At 34.0% G+C, this 19,289-nt stretch overlaps 1 protein-coding gene across 1 annotated transcript; it reads left to right on the top strand.

Moving 5' to 3' along the window:
- The first annotated feature begins 860 nt into the window (after positions 1-860).
- On the top strand, positions 861-14,861 carry LOC149479297 (FHF complex subunit HOOK interacting protein 2A-like). Its single transcript, XM_089708147.1, has 13 exons — positions 861-1,080; positions 1,419-1,559; positions 5,090-5,311; positions 5,722-6,126; positions 6,647-6,840; positions 7,176-7,281; positions 7,459-7,636; positions 7,882-8,003; positions 8,712-8,869; positions 9,222-9,350; positions 12,245-12,335; positions 12,971-13,689; positions 14,500-14,861. Exons 1-13 carry the CDS (start codon positions 1,036-1,038, stop codon positions 14,609-14,611), a joined length of 2,622 nt encoding a protein of 873 aa, XP_089564273.1. The 5' UTR covers positions 861-1,035; the 3' UTR covers positions 14,612-14,861.
- The last annotated feature ends 4,428 nt before the right edge of the window (positions 14,862-19,289 follow it).

Below are 19,289 nucleotides of genomic sequence, written 5' to 3'. Positions count from 1 at the left end.
AAACACTTCTGCCATTTTGCACAATACAATATATTCTTTATTTTTGTAAAATATTTTTTTGACACATATGCCATATTGTCAAACCGAGAGTTGCTATAATTTTATTATGGTGACTACCCATTATCAGGGAGTGTGACTTTTTAATGATTGGCTCAGATACTTAATTTATTCAGCATAAATAATAATTGTCTAATCCAACAATGGTTTTGAATGACGTTGTTGGCAATTTATCAACAAACTCATGTACAAAAACTAACCTTTTGCACAGAATATTACAGCATACATAGTAGACTTGGGAAAACTTCGTATTAACAGTGGCAATACCAAGGTAGGTGTGAAAGTGATAAAACACAACAACTGGGCAATATTTTCTTGTTACACGTCAAATGTTCATACCGAAATCTCCAGTGTTGCTCCAGTGTATAAGATATAAGCTTCTTGCCAGTTACCAACTTACCACAGATAACTATATAGTCAGAGACCAGTTACGGTCAAGGTAGGTTAATTATGTGGGTTAGAGTTAGAACCAGCCTATACTTAATTATTGCAATGTGCTCAATTTCTACTTAAAAAAAGGGTCAAAAACAGACCGTACGTCGTCGTCGTGTTAGCCGTGGGACGTCCACTGATGGACAAAGGCCTCCCTCAAGGTTTTCCACCACGCCCGGTCACCGGCGGCCTGCATCCAGCAGCTCCCTGCCACTCGGACCAGGTCGTCTATTCACCTTGTGGAAGACAAAGAGTATTTATTTCTACTGGGTAAAAGTATTCTTCTTCTGGGTACATCACTACATGAATTTTCAACTTCAACATGTAATTTGACATTAAAAAGTTGACGTTGAGTGTTGACTGTTGACAACTTGACAATCATTAATAAATATTGAACATGGTTTCGCATTGATTACTGCAAATTGTTAATTTATTCATTACAACAAATAGATAATAGATATACCGATATCAAATAGTAAATCAAGCATTAAATTTGTTCTTTTTTGTAAATATGTGTTGATTCGACGTACATCGTAATCACTTAAAATGTTAAGCAGATTTTCAGACGTACTGCAAACCGCTGCGGACGTAGTAAGTGTAAAAATATTAGCTAATTATACAATCATATGATAGCATTATTTATTTTATCTTAATTCAAGGTATAGTTTTATAGAATTTGAACTTAGATTTGAAAAGAAAATGTATATAGCACCCATAAAATTGTTATAAACATATTGTTATGATCCGCTAGTTATTTTGCATGTCCTAATTTAAATTCAAATTACTTTTTCACATCTGAATATTATCATTAAAGTGTAACCTTGGTTATACCTATTTATCGTGACACATTATTTAAAATCGAATTTAGCTATGATATTTATTTTAAAACTAGTTTAATGAAAACATAAATCTTCGTTTTTCTTTTGTAGTTAGCTCCGCCGGCGTCCCGTTATGAAGACTTTGAATACCACTGGAAGATGATATTAAATTTTTATCAAAATTATGATGAAAGCAGTAAAGTACATATTGAGGATACAAGAGTGCCACATCACTTGCACCAAATGTTCCAGGTGATTTTATCCTAATTTAGATTGATTTTTCTTTACAAAGGTATTATACCAATAAGAAGTATCATACTAATAAGAAATATGAATGTATATTCTATTAAAATTCATAGATTTTTATTGATATCATATAAGATATAAATAACATCCTGTGAAGTGTAAGGTACAAACTACAATATTATATAGATGTGCCTTCTTTATTGATTAATATAATTGGGGCATATATAATGATAGATTTAATTTATAGAATTATATTTAAAACAGAGATTCTATCCGAGACATTTATAAGTCTTCAATGTTAAATTAAATAATTACTATGAAGTAGATCTGCTTTAATAGTAATCTTTAGTGATAGTTAAGTGTGATGTAATTAATATTGTTATAGATTGTGACGATATAATATTAATGTAAAAGGGGTGATAGACGTGAGAGTAAGTACGCGAACTTGTGGCTCAACGACCTTTTTCGCTCGTGTATCACCCCAAGTACGCGTACTTAAAAACCGTCGAGTAAGTTCGTTGACGATCCAACATGTTTGAAATTTTACTAGCTATAATAGGTGTTACTAAGTACAAAAGTTCATCATATAACGGCTCAGGCATCCTTAAATAATTAGTGTAATTACGCAAGTCTTCCTTCTCTTCACGTAACTCCTTCACCAAATTTACGTGGGATAAACTGGCTTACAAATATACTTTTGTAAGCCAGTTTTTCACCCACTTTTGCTGATTTCGTTTTCTTCTTTTAGTTTTATGAAAATAATTTAATATAATTAATATGAATGAATATAATATAATTGAATATTGGCGAAGGTATCTTTGAATCACGCCAAGGAAGTTTCACTCCTGACGCGTGGGTTCGGAGCACACGCTCTTTTTTTGTAAAGTACCCTCAAAATATAATAGTAAAAACGAAAATGTCCTTCAATTTTTAAACATTTGTTTTGTTAGAATGCTATTTTCTTAAAAATTAGTGCTGGAATTAAAAATGTCTCAACAACGAACAACGAACAACGAACAACGAACAACGAACAACGAACAACGAACAACGAACAACGAACAACGAACAACGAACAACGAACAACGAACAACGAACAACGAACAACGAACAACGAACAACGAACAACGAACAACGAACAACGAACAACGAACAACGAACAACGAACAACGAACAACGAACAACGAACAACGAACAACGAACAACGAACAACGAACAACGAACAACGAACAACGAACAACGAACAACGAACAACGAACAACGAACAACGAACAACGAACAACGAACAACGAACAACGAACAACGAACAACGAACAACGAACAACGAACAACGAACAACGAACAACGAACAACGAACAACGAACAACGAACAACGAACAACGAACAACGAACAACGAACAACGAACAACGAACAACGAACAACGAACAACGAACAACGAACAACGAACAACGAACAACGAACAACGAACAACGAACAACGAACAACGAACAACGAACAACGAACAACGAACAACGAACAACGAACAACGAACAACGAACAACGAACAACGAACAACGAACAACGAACAACGAACAACGAACAACGAACAACGAACAACGAACAACGAACAACGAACAACGAACAACGAACAACGAACAACGAACAACGAACATCGAACATCGAACATCGAACATCGAACATCGAACATCGAACATCGAACATCGAACATCGAACATCGAACATCGAACATCGAACATAGAACATAGAACATAGAACATAGAACATAGAACATAGAACATAGAACATAGAACATCGAACAACGAACAACGAACAACGAACAACGAACAACGAACATTGAACATTGAACATTGAACATCGAACAATGTGAATGTGAATGTGAATGTGAATGTGAATGTGAATGTGAACATACACAAACACAAACACAAAGAGGAACAACGAACATCGAACAACGAACAACGAACAACGAACAACGAACAACGAACAATGTGAATGTGAATGTGAACATACACAAACACAAACACGAACAACGAACAACGAACAACGAACAACGAACAACGGACAACGGACAACGGACAACGGACAACGGACAACGGACAACGGACAACGGACAACGGACAACGGACAACGGACAACGGACAACGGACAACGGACAACGGACAACGGACAACGGACAACGGACAACGGACAACGGACAACGGACAACGAACAACGAACAACGAACAACGAACAACGAACAACGAACAACGAACATTGAACATTGAACATTGAACATCGAACAATGTGAATGTGAATGTGAATGTGAATGTGAACATACACAAAGACGAACAACGAACATCGAACATCGAACATCGAACAACGAACAATGTGAATGTGAATGTGAATGTGAACAAACACAAACACGAACAACGAACAACGAACAACGAACAACGAACAACGAACAACGAACAACGAACAACGAACAACGAACAACGAACAACGAACAACGAACAACGAACAACGAACAACGAACAACGAACAACGAACAACGAACAACGAACAACGAACAACGAACAACGAACAACGAACAACGAACAACGAACAACGAACAACGAACAACGAACAACGAACAACGAACAACGAACAACGAACAACGAACAACGAACATCGAACATCGAACATCGAACATCGAACATCGAACATCGAACAACGAACAACGAACAACGAACAACGAACAACGAACAATGTGAATGTGAATGTGAATGTGAATGTGAACATACACAAACACAAACACAAAGACGAACAACGAACATCGAACAACGAACAACGAACAACGAACAACGAACAACGAACAATGTGAATGTGAATGTGAATGTGAACAAACACAAACACGAACAACGAACAACGAACAACGAACAACGAACAACGAACAACGAACAACGAACAACGAACAACGAACAACGAACAACGAACAACGAACAACGAACAACGAACAACGAACAACGAACAACGAACAACGAACAACGAACAACGAACAACGAACAACGAACAACGAACAACGAACAACGAACAACGAACAACGAACAACGAACAACGAACAACGAACAACGAACATCGAACATCGAACAACGAACAACGAACAACGAACAACGAACAACGAACAACGAACATCGAACAACGAACAACGAACAACGAACACCAAACCAAAACCGACCAGGGAGGACAGACCGTAGAGGATAAGATTTCAATTAAGTCATCGAAAACTGACCAAAATGCTCATAAAATAAAAACTATTGGGTCTACCCAAATAATTTTTTTATGGGACTATTTCGAAACAATTCGGCATCCAACAAAATAAAAATCACGTAAATAAGTTCAGAAACATCGGCCAAATCAGTGTACATACATAAAAATAAAAAGAGAGAGAGAACCTCCTCCATTTTTTAAAGTTGGTTAAAAATACATTAAGTATAATTAATAAACCATATTATAAATGTCTATTTTTTTACCTTATCTAAAATTACATTCATAGTATTTTTTTACAAGATACAATTTCCGACAGCTTATAGTCGATGAGGAGAAAGAACAACAGGGCGGTACAGTAGGACCATGCCTAGAAGCAGTAGTACAAAGATCAATAGGAGTGTTAGACGCTCTAGCTGTACTTGCGGTAGCTGATCGGCCGCCTGGAGCAAGGGCGATGGCCCTAACACTAGCTACCACGTTGTTGAGACGAACGCAACGTCCGTGTATTAATAGCGCTCATGTTTATAGACCGTTGCAGGTGAGAATTATTTTATGTATTTTATGGTAAATTATTATTTTTGTGTATTGTGACGATTCAAAAACGCTTCTAAAAGAAGTTAAGTGAGTTTAAGTTGGATGCAAATGTGTAATATTTATGTGTATTGTAATACAGCAAATTATTGAAGATTAAACACTGTGTCCATCTTCTTATTGTATGATAGAAGCCTATGGTTAATAATTAACTTGTGTTGAATATAATACATGGCATTGAAATTTTATCTTATTTTTAACATTTGAATGCGAGTATTAAAAACAAATTACTATGGATTATATATTGATATGATTAAATACATATAAACTTACGGATTATATGTATTTAATCTATGACATTAAATAAATTATAAATGTTGTTGAATATGTATCTAAAATAATTCTGAATAATTTCAGAGAATGTTAGTACAATGCAACGAAAACCCAGCGTCCCCAACAGAGAAAGAAGAAGTAGAACTCCTCTTAACTCTATGTGGCCTTGTCAGAAAAGAGCCAGGTCTAGCAAACATATTCACAACTCCATTCGTTGAAGATAAAGCCACTTTACTATCGATACCTGAAGATATACAGAAGCTAATACCGTTGAAACGGAAATTAAGTACGCCAAAGAAGAATCCTTTATTCGATGTAGATATGACACCACCGTTGCGTAGTGTGGCGATAGTTAGGAGTAAGGAAGATACAACACCAAACAGTTCAGTTGTGGACGATAATGGCTCGTTGAAGAGTCAGAAGACTGTGTACGATGATAATGATAAATTTCTCTTGATTGATTTGTTATTGTCGTATTTGAATAGTGCTGTGAGTATGTGAAATACTTTTTATATATTTATTTTATTTCTATTTATTGATTCTGTATAATGAATATTTATAGATTTTTGTTGTTCGATTAGCATCATTTCAATGTACATACTACATAGTGTTACTTACATACTAGCTGCGTGCCGCGGTTTCACTCGCGCGCGTGAATGAGTTTTTCCTTTTAATCCTAATGTTCTTGTCGGAATATCGGTATAAAAAATAGCTTAAGGAGTACCTTTTAATAACAGCTATCCATTAGTGAAATCCCGTCAAAATCGGTCCAGCCATGCCTGAGATTAGCCAAACAGACCAGACAGACAGACAAAAATTGTAAAAATTACTATTTTGGTATATGTACTGTGTATTTAGTACTCGGTTATTTCAATATTAAAAACAGACACTCCAATTTCATTATTGGTATAGATGTACCAAGTTATCGGTATTTTGCAGTTTTTCTGATTATAACGTACATTATAGATTATGGCCTACGAAAAAACATTTAATTAATGATAATTTCTAGGATAACCAAGTGGTCCTCCGTGCTTGTGAGGGTATCATGATAGTATCCTCGCTCCCAGAGGACGATATAGCCAACCTGGTGACCAGCTGTAGTCCGTGCTGCGAGACGATTGTGGACAAACTGTGCGCCAAGTACCGGGCCATACCGAGTGACGTGGACCCCAGTGATGTCGACCACTTGAATATCACTTGGGCGTGAGTTTTTCTGAAGGGAAAGTCTGGGAAAAATTGTTAAGAAAAGTCATGACATTAAATGCAAATATTTTCCAATTTTGCTCGTAATTCATTGTATTAGAACCCGTTTTTGCGTCTCACATTCACATTTTTTTCTATTCATTTCGAATCGTATTTGTGATATTTCATGTGATTCCCCACAAATATGATATTTCATGAGTTGAGGGTAGTTGGATTTTACTCTTTATTACTTTGATAAAAGCACATATTAATATGATTTTAACTATGAAAATAAAGTCACTCAATAATGTTTCATAGCTTTGAGAAACATTGTACATTTTATTTATCATTTTCAGGTATGTAGCTCAAGATTTTGGTGATAAGGGCTACAACAAATTCCACGGGTACAGAGAATTGACTACTTTCTTTTCATGGCTCGATTACTGTGATACATTGATGAAGGTAAGACAACATTTATTTTGATTGAAAAAAAAAGAACATGTTTTAATTGGCAAAATTAAAAACAATAAAAAAAAATATTGACAAATTTAAGCGGTCTTATAACTGTTAGTAATATTAGTATAGAAAATAATTTAACTACATTTTATTTTTCTTCTGAAACAAACATTATTCATGCAGGAATGCCACCCAACAATCGCGTCGCACCTAGCCCGCACATTCCGCTCGAACTTTCTAGAAAGTGTCGAAAGTTGGTTAGTGCCGGAGTCAGCAAAGTGCCGTCACCAGCACACGGCACTTACAACCGCTCTGCTGGCCAAGTGCTTGCGGGTCATCGACTCCACAGACCTGATCAGTGGTGAGTTCTCGGTCCTTCTAGAATGTTGTGGAACCTTCTAGATTTAGAACATTCTGGAAAGTGTCGAAATTTTTCCAATTGTCGAGTAAATTTTGTCATAAACAAAAAACAAAGACTCACTTCGTAATATTGGTGTGAATGTGCGATATTAATAATTTGAATATAGACATCATACTTTGCCTATAACAGACAGCATAACATAGATAATAAATCTCAATTCCAAAAGCATTATCTTTTTCTTTTAGAGTTCAGTAACTGGTTGGTCGGAGATGGAGAGGTGTCGGAATGGCCTCTGTTACTGACGCTCATAAATAACTGCCTTACTGATGATTACGATCTCTCTTTAGAGACACTGCGGTTCTTTGAGGTAAATCTAACAGAACAGGTATAACAGAATTATTTTTTTTTGTTAAAAATTCTTTTACTGATGTTGTAAATTAAATGCAATTAAAGAAATTGCAAAAAAAGTTTTGTTTTGTCGCTATTATAAAGCGAAGGGTACCGTTTGGAATTTTTTCTATTCTTGAAATTCTTCAAATACATATTTGTCAATCGTCATGTGAATTCTTTTTGTGAAAATGTGATGTGAAAATTTTTTCTTGTTTTTTTCGTTATTGATGGTCATCCAGACTCACAATCACTACCAAAAATTGTCCGAAGCAAAAGTCTGCTTATGCATGTATTAGAGAGATTTTTCTAATGAGCGATTCAATAGACTTTGAACATTACTGTCACGACATAAGGTGTTAGTCTCGCCCTATAATGAATATTATACGGCGGCATTCGGACATTTCTTATAACTTTTAAATAAGACATTATGCGTTTAGTTGGATATCATAAATGGCTTTAAAGTGTCGTCAAAATAGTACTACAGGCATTGTATAATATTATGAGTTTATTTCGTGGCAATAATGTTCAAAGTATATTGTATCGCTTATTAGAAAACTCCGCCTAATTTAATTCGCAAGTCTGCCTACAGTAGATTTTTAGTTTGGACAATTTTAAAACGTGATTGTGAGTTTCGTATAGTTTATAGTATGTCAATGACATAAAGGTGAATGTACATCGTCCACAGACGATAATAGAGCGGGGTACAGAACACAGCATGGACCGCATAGTTGTGTCCCGGGTTGTGTCCCGCGGGTACCTGTGCGGGGCCGCGCCGCGCGTCGACAGCGACGAGCGGGACCGCCTCAACGATGTGTCCTTCCGCCGCGAGCGGGACTGGAACAGGTGCGGGATGGGGAATAAGGGGGATAGGGTACAGGGTACAGGGTGACACGGGGTACATAGTGACATAGGGTACATAGTGGCACGAGGCACAGGGTACATAGTGGCACGGGGTACAGGGTACACACTGGCTCGGGGCACGGGACACAGGGTACACAGTGACACGGGTCACCGGGTACAAATTGGCACGGGGCACAGGGTACAAAGTAGCACGGGGCACAGGGTACGAGTGGCACGGGGCACGAGACAGAAGGGGATCCGAAACGATGATGTTAGAAGAAACTAGTAACTTAACTAGTCCACATACAAAATGTATTCTATCACAACCACATAAAGTTCAATTTCCAATTTCCAGAGAGGCGATGAAACAACTAGAACATGAGGACGCAATCAATGAACAAATAAGCGACATTCTGTCTCACGAGGGTCTGGATAGTAAGGAACAAGGCGAGAATGTGGAAAACATACATCGAGTTATAAATAGGTATGTGGGTAGTTTGAAATAATTATTGAGGTGAAACTTCTTTAGGCGCGTTAAGAGTAAAATTTCAAGGTCGCGCAAAATTTTGGTATCTTTGAATCGTGTCAAAGAAGTTTCACTTCTGACACGTGTGCTCGGCACACACGCTCTTTTTTTAAGTAATAGGTAGGTAGTTAAATTAAATTTATTATTTTGGTAGAAATAGAAAAGATGGAGATATGAGTACTTCAGTAGGCGCAAGGCTTTTTGTTGGAAGTATTGGTTTTGCTTCGCTTATCTAGAAGAAATTACTTCTTATATATAAAATTCTCGTGTCACAATGTTAGTCTGCATACTCCTCCGAAACGGGTGGACCGATTCTCATGAAATTTTCTGTGCATATCGGGTAAGTCTGGGAATCGGCCAACATCTATTTTTCAAATGTACCACGGGCGAAGCCGGGGCGGACCGCTAGTATATCTATATTTAAAAAGTAACATACTAGAAAATCTTATTAATTGGTGGATAAAAATAACATAACTATAACTACTGGGTCTAATGAATATACAATATTAATGTTCTCTCTTTCCCGCGACATCTTCCGTTTCGTCTTCGTCGTTTTCACTTCTTTATTTATTCTTATACATTTATGTAATTTCCTTATTATATTATAATATATTAAATATCAATTTAAATCTCTATAACTAATCACTTTTACATAATTTAAACGTTAACGTTATCCTAATACTAAAAATATAAATAAAATAATTAACAACAAATTTCATATTCTAGGCGACTCTTACGGCTTAAAACACGAATCGAAGAAATTATGGAGCTAGAGAATACAAAGGCTACACCTAACAATTAGTATTAAAAATAACATTAAAACTTTTGTTTAACATATCAAATATTGTCATAATAATTTATGTTTTACTAACCTGTGCTAAAAATAATCCAAAAATAATAATTGTCACAAAAATATTTGCAGGGTGTTTCAATTTAATTAAAATATTTATATGTATGCATGCAAACTAATTTTAATAATATTTAGTTTTTAGTTTTTAAAATATATTAGTTTAAATGTTAGAACCACTGTATTAAAATGTTTAATTGATTTAGTAAGAAATAAGCTATAAATTTATAAAGCATTTGAATGCCATAAAACCAAAAATATAAATTCAAGAAATAAGCTCATAATGTATTTATTTATAACTAAACACATTTGGAAGGGTACTAAAAAAACTAGGATATAATATACACCAATAAAATAGTCAGTCCTTCATCTTTATAGATTTAGATACTAGTGGTAGTTGCTTTTTAACCGACTTCAAAAAAGGAGGAGGTTATCAATTCGGCCGGTATGTTTTTTTTCTGTGTATATTTATGGTCTAAAAATTAATAAATATATTTTTTTTGTGAGAAATTTCGTTTGCCTATAACTATATTTTGGCCAAGGAATCTTTTGATAGATCTCGTATATTATTAGGTATAAGTATTTTTGCATTTTTATATGTTTTTATTTAATTATTGAATTAATAGAGCCATATGAGATCTGTAAATAATCGAGATTAATTTTTTTCCAAAGGAATTTTGCTCAAAAACTTTTTTTTACCTACTTCATAGTATTCGCCATATTTTATTTAAATTTATTTTGCGGAAAATAATTATTGTCTGCGTGTATATAATGTAAAAAATGACTTCCATAAAAGTATTTTTATTCAAATATCGTTAATATATTAAAAATAATATGGTGCAATGTTAGGTTAAGATTTAGTTATTATAATTATATAATTATTAGTGTCTAATCGCATAAAATAAGTGATATGGACTTAAAATATTGTTTCATATACTGAAATAAAAAATCTGACTTTTCTGAATGTTTTCTGTGCACTTTTTTTTCAAATATTACCTTCTTTCTTGTGCCTGTTCGCACTGTTTATCTTTACTATACATATACAGAGTGTAGATTTTACGTTGGCTAAAGTTTACCATGTGGTTAGGTTTCTTCACTGTTTTATTGTGGACATTCTAAAACAGGCTCTTGTATATTTTAATACGAAAAAACTTATTATGATGGTCTGGCAAGCATATTTTTGCGGTTACGCGGTAGGATGATAATATCATTGTTATTTGTTTGAAAGCACAATTTGTGACTTGCTCCTTTAAACTGTATTCGAAAAAGGTATATTGTGGTCTGAAAAAATATCTAGTCCATTTTGTCCAGTCCATTTTTTTTAGTTAATACTATAAGTAATAGAATTAAATATACACACAAATACGTTCATTTTAGTTTTTAATTTAAAAAAATAATATTCCAACAAAATTTCCGCTGCTACGCCGCCAAAATAATCCTGCCGCTGCATCATGCAAGGTTATTTTAATCGTTTAATCGATTTGGAAGATAGATCTCCAAATCGATTTAAGGATTTATCAAAAGCAAGCCTGCATTTAACTAGCCTATATGTATATTTTCATTTTTTGCGAAAATTAGGCATAGGTACCTATTTCTTCTCTTTAAGTTTCTGTAAAGACATGTATTTTTTTTTCATTGAGTTACTATGTACTACGTACTAGAGAGGACATCGCTACTACACTATTTGTAACACGAGTTAGAGGCAATCGTCTCAAGCCATTTTTTTTGTTACATTGATTGGTTTTAATTGATAATTTTATTCATATTTTTTTTAATAAGATAAACAATATTTATTTGTTATATTGATTGGTTTTAATTTATTAGTAATATGAGGCTGAATATCTACAAAGTGTATGACTCACTAGCCGGCCCGCGCCGCCGCGCTTGTTGCACAGATTTTGTTCGTGGTGTCCTCTCTATAATAATACCTCAATGATTTTTTGTAATTTTTCTGCATTAAACGTTTAAAAGCAAACACGTGTTTCATTGTCCCCGTCCGTTACAGTTTCCTGTTGGTTCTGCCGCGAGCACTGCTCTCCGACCCGGTCGGCGCGGACTACGAGCACTATATACATGACGCGCAGAGGCATTATCAGGTAACTAGCTGTGCTCCGCGGTTTCACCCGAATTGCTTCTCTCCTGTTAATTTTAGCGAGACGATATATAGCCTATACCCTTCCTCGATAAGTGTGCTATCTAACACCGAAAGAATTTTTCAATTCGGACCTGTAGTTCCCGAGATTAGCGCGTTCAAACAAACTCTTCAGCTTCATAATGTTAAGTATAGATTCGGGGGAAAAAAACTATGAATTGAGAAAAAATAAGTTCTTAAATTAAGTAATTACTAAGTTTAAATTTGCGGTTTTAATAGCAACTGTTTCACAGCTTTGTGTTTAATATATAGGGGGATGGGTTACAGAAGAATAAGAGCTTTCTGAGGTTATTTTAATTCATTATCAAGAAAGGTCTTAGGACCTTAGGATCTTAGGATTTAGTATTCCTAAAATCATAATATGGGATCAGGAGTAAATTAAGGGTAAAAAATCAGAATAAATGCAGATGATGTTTCAAAAATAGATGAACTATTTTAATCTAATCATAATAATAAACAATTTTAATATTCACGTAGAAGTCATCACGATGGCGAATTTTCAATCTAAATTGAGTTTTCCCATTTCACTTTCTTCTATGTGTCTATGCTATCTATGCTATAGTCTAGTAAATTTCGCAGCTCTGGCTGGACATAACAGCGTCATACCATTGGCCCACTGAACCCAACTGGATGGACAATACAGCCAGTTCTACACACAGCTACGATAGTCGACCAGAAGCAGACATACATTTAGACGCTTTCGATACTTTACACGTAACAGAAAGCAAAAAACACACGAACAAACTAGACAATATTCAATATCAAAGATCCCATTCAACAGCGTCGACCAGTTCGTGCACAGATAAAACAAATCCTACAAACAAATGTCATCTAAATACAGATAATGTAGATGTCAAAAGTGACACGAGTGATGCAGATAAAAAATATGACATTTGCGTAGTGACAGATAACAGTACAGATAAGAAACGGAAATTTTCCCAAACTTTAGTATTACGCGGGCATGAAGTACAATCGAATGTTGATGAAGATTTTGACGAAGGACCTTTTTTGAAGATGCTCTTAACGCTGTTATCGCGGATGCCAGATCAGCCGTATCAAGTGAATTTGCACCTTACGTCTATAATATCAAAGTTGGCTCTTCTGCCACATCCGAATTTACATGAATATTTCTTGAATCCGAATTTACCAGTCGCTAAGAACACTCGCACGTTGTTTAAGACGATGCAAGAGGTAGCTAAACGATTAACCATGGAAATACCAAGATTGAAGAATTACAAGAAAATCATTGAAAATACAAGATTGCAGCTCATGAGCGAAGATCCTAGCTATGATGAAAGGTTAGTTTTCTTAAAATACATAATCCAAATAAATAATTTTTATCTTGTATCGTATCAAAAATTAATGGATGTCATGTCAGTGTGGCTTGCATGTTTGTTTTCGAAAATACCTTTAATAGTAAGAAAATAACTCCATTTTTGGTATCGTAAGTCAGAATGAATTTTATAATCTTTGGAAATCGAGATTGTTTAAATGATGAAAGTTAAGGTTAAGTTACTACTTTGTTATTAGCTATATGTGTTGTCCATGGACGTATAAAAAAAGACGGACGCCGTTTTACGAACAAACAACGTGAAGCCACCGTAGTAAGCTAGCGATCGTGTAAAGACAATGAACACGCACACACTCTCACCATAGTAAGCTAGTCGGCCGCCATTACGTCGTGAACTACCGACTGATTAACTGCGTCACTGTTTCACAAAAAATATTTAAAATGCCGTCTTGCGTGGTTAAATGGTGTCGCAACAGTACAATTTTAAATAACAAAACACAAAGGATTACATTCCACAGGGAAGCAAGTTATTTCTTTTATGTTTTAATGACAAAATTACTACAGCAAAATTTGTAGAAAAAAATACAGCCGCCATTGTCATCAGGACAGCTGTTGCCATAGTGTTGCCATGGCAACATGGATGTGTCACCGCCATTACTAGGCTTCACTCAATGTTTAGGCGATACTCCGTCCGTCTTTTTTTATACGTCCATGGTGTTGTCCTTATTTTTTTAGATTGTGTATTTGACTGTTCCTCATCACATACTATTGGTGTTTTTGAAAAAATATATAAAAATAATTGAAACTTTATTTTCAGCGGGGAACACAATCAACTAGTGGAGAGCCTGATCGTTTTAGAAGAGTTCTGCAAAGAACTTGCCGCCATTGCGTTTGTCAAATATCAACATCTGATTCATATGCACAGATAATAACAAAAATATAGATAAAAAATATTTTTATATGGCAATATAAAAAAAGTATTTTGCAAATTGTTAACGCTTCCGCTTTACGTACTTAAAGGATTAATAAAAAAATCGGTGATTTTTTCAAAATATATTTTGGATATTGTGTTAGATATTATTTGTATTTTGGTCGTATTAGCTGTTGTAATTGATTATAATGTTAATGATAAAACAATATAAAAATGAGCATTTAAAATATTGCATTTGTTTGGAAGCACGTGTTATTATATACAGCCTTAGATCAATAAGTAATGGATAACACACGCAGGCGTTTCCCCTTTTGCCGAGGTATAAGATTATTCGAATCGAAAAATCTTATGCTTTCATAAAAACTACTTGCGTAATCGATTTCGAACACTCTGCGTATTCGTAAAACATCGAAAGGACGTCTGCGAGTGCTCCGCTAAAAATGCCGTTTTGCACTGTCAATTCTTGCAGAAGCAATTCAAACATGTCGAATATTAAAAAAGATGGAATAACCTTTCATTTGTGTATATTTTTTTATTTTTTTAACGTACATTTCTAATTAAATGCAATTTCTAATAATCGTCGATGTATCGTTTAGCGATATGATCAAGACAAATAATCGAGTCATGTGTTTACTTGATCATTGATGCGGCCTCACGAGACTATCATGGAAAGAAAATATACAAATTTAATCTTTATGAACTAAGAGATAAAGTTGAATTTAAAACGCGATATTGAACCGCATTCCCCACGAGACTATAAAGCGATGTAGCGAGACTATCTTGAAGAGAAAATATACAAATTTAATCTTTATGAACTAAGCGATAAAGTTGAATTTAGAACGCGATATTGAACCGCACTCCCCACGAGACTATAAAGTGATGTAGCGAGACTATCTTGAAGAGAAATTCAAATTTAATCTTTATGAACTTATTGATAGAGTTGAATTTAAAAACTCGTCGCTTAAAAGGTCGTAAATTTTTACGACTTTCTTAGTGACGGACTGCTTTTAAGTTGAACGTCGATAAAAAAATATTTTTCTAAGTATAATTTGAAATGAGATGAGAATTAATCTTTATTATATTAAAATTTTACACAACTGCATAAAAAGGAGTATAATGTTTATTTTGTAAGTCTTGTATATATTTATTAAAATTTACGCTCGGTTACTTTTAACTGGCAGAACATTTTAATGGTACGGAACCCTTCGTGCGCGAGTCCGACTCGCATTTAGCCGTTTTTTTGTAATGTTAATCTTGTAACCTTTCTATTATGTAATCTATACTAATATTATAAAGCTGAAGAGTTTGTTTGTTTGTTTGTTTGAACGCGCTATTCTCGGGAACTACTGGTCCGATTTGAAAAATTCTTTCGGTGTTAGATAGCCCATTTATCGAGGAAGGTTATAGGCTATATATCATCACGCTACGACCAACAGGAGTGGAGCCACGGGGGTGAAACCGCGCGGAGCAGCTACTTTGTTTATATGTATGTATTAATATTGCGTATATTTCAGATTTACAAAAAATCCTGCTTTAAGGCTAAGGTGGATTGAATGCTGTGGGAGAAAATCAGAATGGACACCTCGGTACAGAAATAATAAAAATTTCTGGACCGATATTTATTTTATTGAATATAATATGTGATGTGTTGAATAAATACATATTCAAATACAAATAAAATGGCGTTTTATTGTTTTTTCGTATGCATATAATAATGATGAAAATTGAAAACGTTACAAATGACCTGTGTAGTATTTTTTATGAATATAATATTAATGTTATTTCTAATTTCAACAAAATTATTATTTTTGTAATATCGATATGGTTACATCCCTTTAGAGCGATTGTATTATTACGTATATGTACAGAGATTTTTCTGTGTAATCGATGTATGTGTGCAAAAACATGCTAGTCTGTTAATTTTGTAATAGTTTGAGTTTGTAAAGACACAAATTATTTTTGTGAATGTGTGATTGTGTTTCAAAGTGTGAGTTACCCTCCCCGCACCAAAATCGGCAGAAAGTTTAGTTAGAACATTTGCCAGCGTGCTCCATCCATTACTTAATGATCTAAGTATACAGCACAATCACAATATATTTTTGCAAGTAGATGAATATTTTATAGTATTATATTATTTATATTAGTAAAAAAAACTTACAAAATTCTAAATTTCATTCTTGTATTTTCTTGTTTAAGAAAAAAAAATTGTAATACATAAAATTGAAATAAAATATAAGCAAAATCTTATGACGAAAAAAATACAATACAGTCAATGTTTATTAAAATATATTTATCTCGAATAGATTATGAAATTAATCTTACATTGTGTTCAATCATCAAATAGGATTATTTTTTACATGTTACAAAAATTCTATAGCTGTCATCATAGACACATAGATATCATTGTGTATTTCATAAAGCAAAATTATTATTAAACTGTTATGCCAAATTCCTATTTCATACTATCCCATGTAGACTTGAAATGTTAATAAATTTTACTATTAGACAAAACATTTAAATCATGCTTAAAATGGTAGTTTTTTGTTATAAATTTTTAATCATCAAAATAGCGTTTTGTGAAAAAATAAAAAAACGGCCAAGTGCGAGTCGGGCTCGCGCACAAAGGGTTCCGTAGCAGCAAATATAATAAATTACAGTTAAATCAACCTATCTCAAAAACTATAAGAGATACTTTGATCAAACCAAAAATCGTTGAAAGAGTTAATTAGCATGCATCACCTCTATTTTTTTTAGAATTTTATACCCCGTAGTTATAAAAATAGAGGGGGGGGGACATACTTTTTACGACTTTGAGAGCTGATATCTCAAAAACCGTTCACTTTAAGAAAAATGTTTTTTAGAAAACTTTATATCATTTTAAAAGACCTTTCCATTGATACCCCACACGGGTATGTACATCGAAAAAAAAAATTTCATCCCTCAGTTACATGTATGGGGGGGGCCCCACCCCCAATTCTTTTTTTTACTATTTAGTGTCATATTTTTGTAGCGGTTCATACAACACATATTCCCATCAAATTTCATCACTGTAGTACTTATAGTTTCCGAGTAAATCGGCTGTGACAGACGGACAGACGGACAGACGGACAGACGGACATGACGAAACTATAAGGGTTCCGTTTTTGCCATTTTGGCTACGGAACCCTAAAAAACGATACATCTGACCATTTTGGTTGAGAAATCGATATAGGTACTTATTTAAATTTCAATGATATTTGGCAGTATGAATGAATAGTCAAAGAGATCTCTATTTAAATGAAAATTAATCTGTTGGTAACCATTGACACACAGTATTTTTTTAAGAAATCAACACTCCTATTTATTATCATATTATTTATTAAAATTCTGCAGCTTATTTACAATGATTAGAACAGTTTTTATATTTATTTAATGCTTAAAAAGTGGTGCTTTATTATATCACTAGCGGTCCGCCCCGGCTTCGCCCGTGGTACATATTTCGCAATAAAAGGTAGCCTATGTTCTTTCTCAGGGTCTAAAGATTGTCTGTGCCAAATTTCATCAAAATCGGTTGAGAGGTTTAAGCGGGAAAGCGTAACAGACAGACAGACAGACAGAGTTACTTTCGCATTTATAATATTTATTATATCATGGTAATATCGTTAAAATTATTTTATATTTTGCCGATGCTTTTGGTTGTAGATTATCAACTGATATTACTTTACTGCTAATTATCCTACAACTTACTGTTAATTTAAACTGATCCCTCTTTGACATCGTTCTCATATACGTAACTTTTGTCTACAACTTGTTTCTACGAAAACAACTTTAGTTGTAAAATATAATTGGCTGTGGGAATGTTTGTGTATGTGCGCGGCGAGGGGGGGGGGGGGGGGGGAGAGTATCGACCGTTCCGTTTCTTTCTAACTTCTAACTCGTGCTCTTTCTTACCCCCATCTCGCCTCACCGCACATACCTACACCGCCCTACAGCCACTGCGCGTAAAGCTATAGTAACGTATGGGCCGATTTTTCAATGCTTGGATAAAACGTATTCTAATTGCCCGTATTTGACAGTTTACGTGACATTTTAATATTATCGTGTAATACTTTATTGGACGGATCAGTTTTATCCAAGCATTGAAAAATCGGCCCTTAGTTGTAAAAACATTGTTTAATTTCATTACGTGTTATTTTTCCTGATTATTTAGATTTCTTGTATTTGTTACTTCTTTAGCCCAGTCTATTATATTATTTATATGCTTGTATTATTTCTAGTCGCATTAGTAGTTTCTTTCCAGAGCATTCCTTTTTAGGTTAAATTATGTGTGCAATATAATAATATATTTTTATTGCAAATAAGATATTTAATAAGTTTGGACTCGGGTATTATACATAAAAACCGTTTTAATTCAATATATTTGTATTATTCGTCGCTTGTTCAGTCATAAATAGTATAATTAATAATTTATAAAGGATTTCACTCAAGTTGATTACCCATTTAATAAAAGATTTATATGAATGTTAATTTTATTTCACCGCACAACTATTTATTGTCCATATGTTATGTCGTTTTATTTTATTAAATGATTTAGAATATAAAAATGTATTTTATTTAATATCCTTCCTTCCTTGTTATCCTATCAAATTAGATCAAAATAAAAGAGCGAGTATACAATAATACCCATCCATATGATT

Source organism: Colias philodice, chromosome 20 (assembly GCF_061535455.1).
Source record: "Colias philodice isolate Cphi_HAF_F1 chromosome 20, ilColPhil1 Martin Lab GWU primary, whole genome shotgun sequence".
NCBI classification, from domain to species: Eukaryota; Metazoa; Arthropoda; class Insecta; order Lepidoptera; family Pieridae; genus Colias; species Colias philodice.
This window is presented reverse-complemented; position numbering and strand designations above follow the sequence as displayed.

Coding starts and splice junctions, on each gene's coding strand:
- LOC149479297 (XM_089708147.1), top strand. CDS start 1,036: ATGTTAAGCAGATTTTCAGACGTACTGCAAACCGCTGCGGACGTA. Junction 7,282..7,458: donor ACTGTGATACATTGATGAAG/GTAAGACAACAT, acceptor TTATTCATGCAG/GAATGCCACCCAACAATCGC. Junction 13,690..14,499: donor GATCCTAGCTATGATGAAAG/GTTAGTTTTCTT, acceptor CTTTATTTTCAG/CGGGGAACACAATCAACTAG.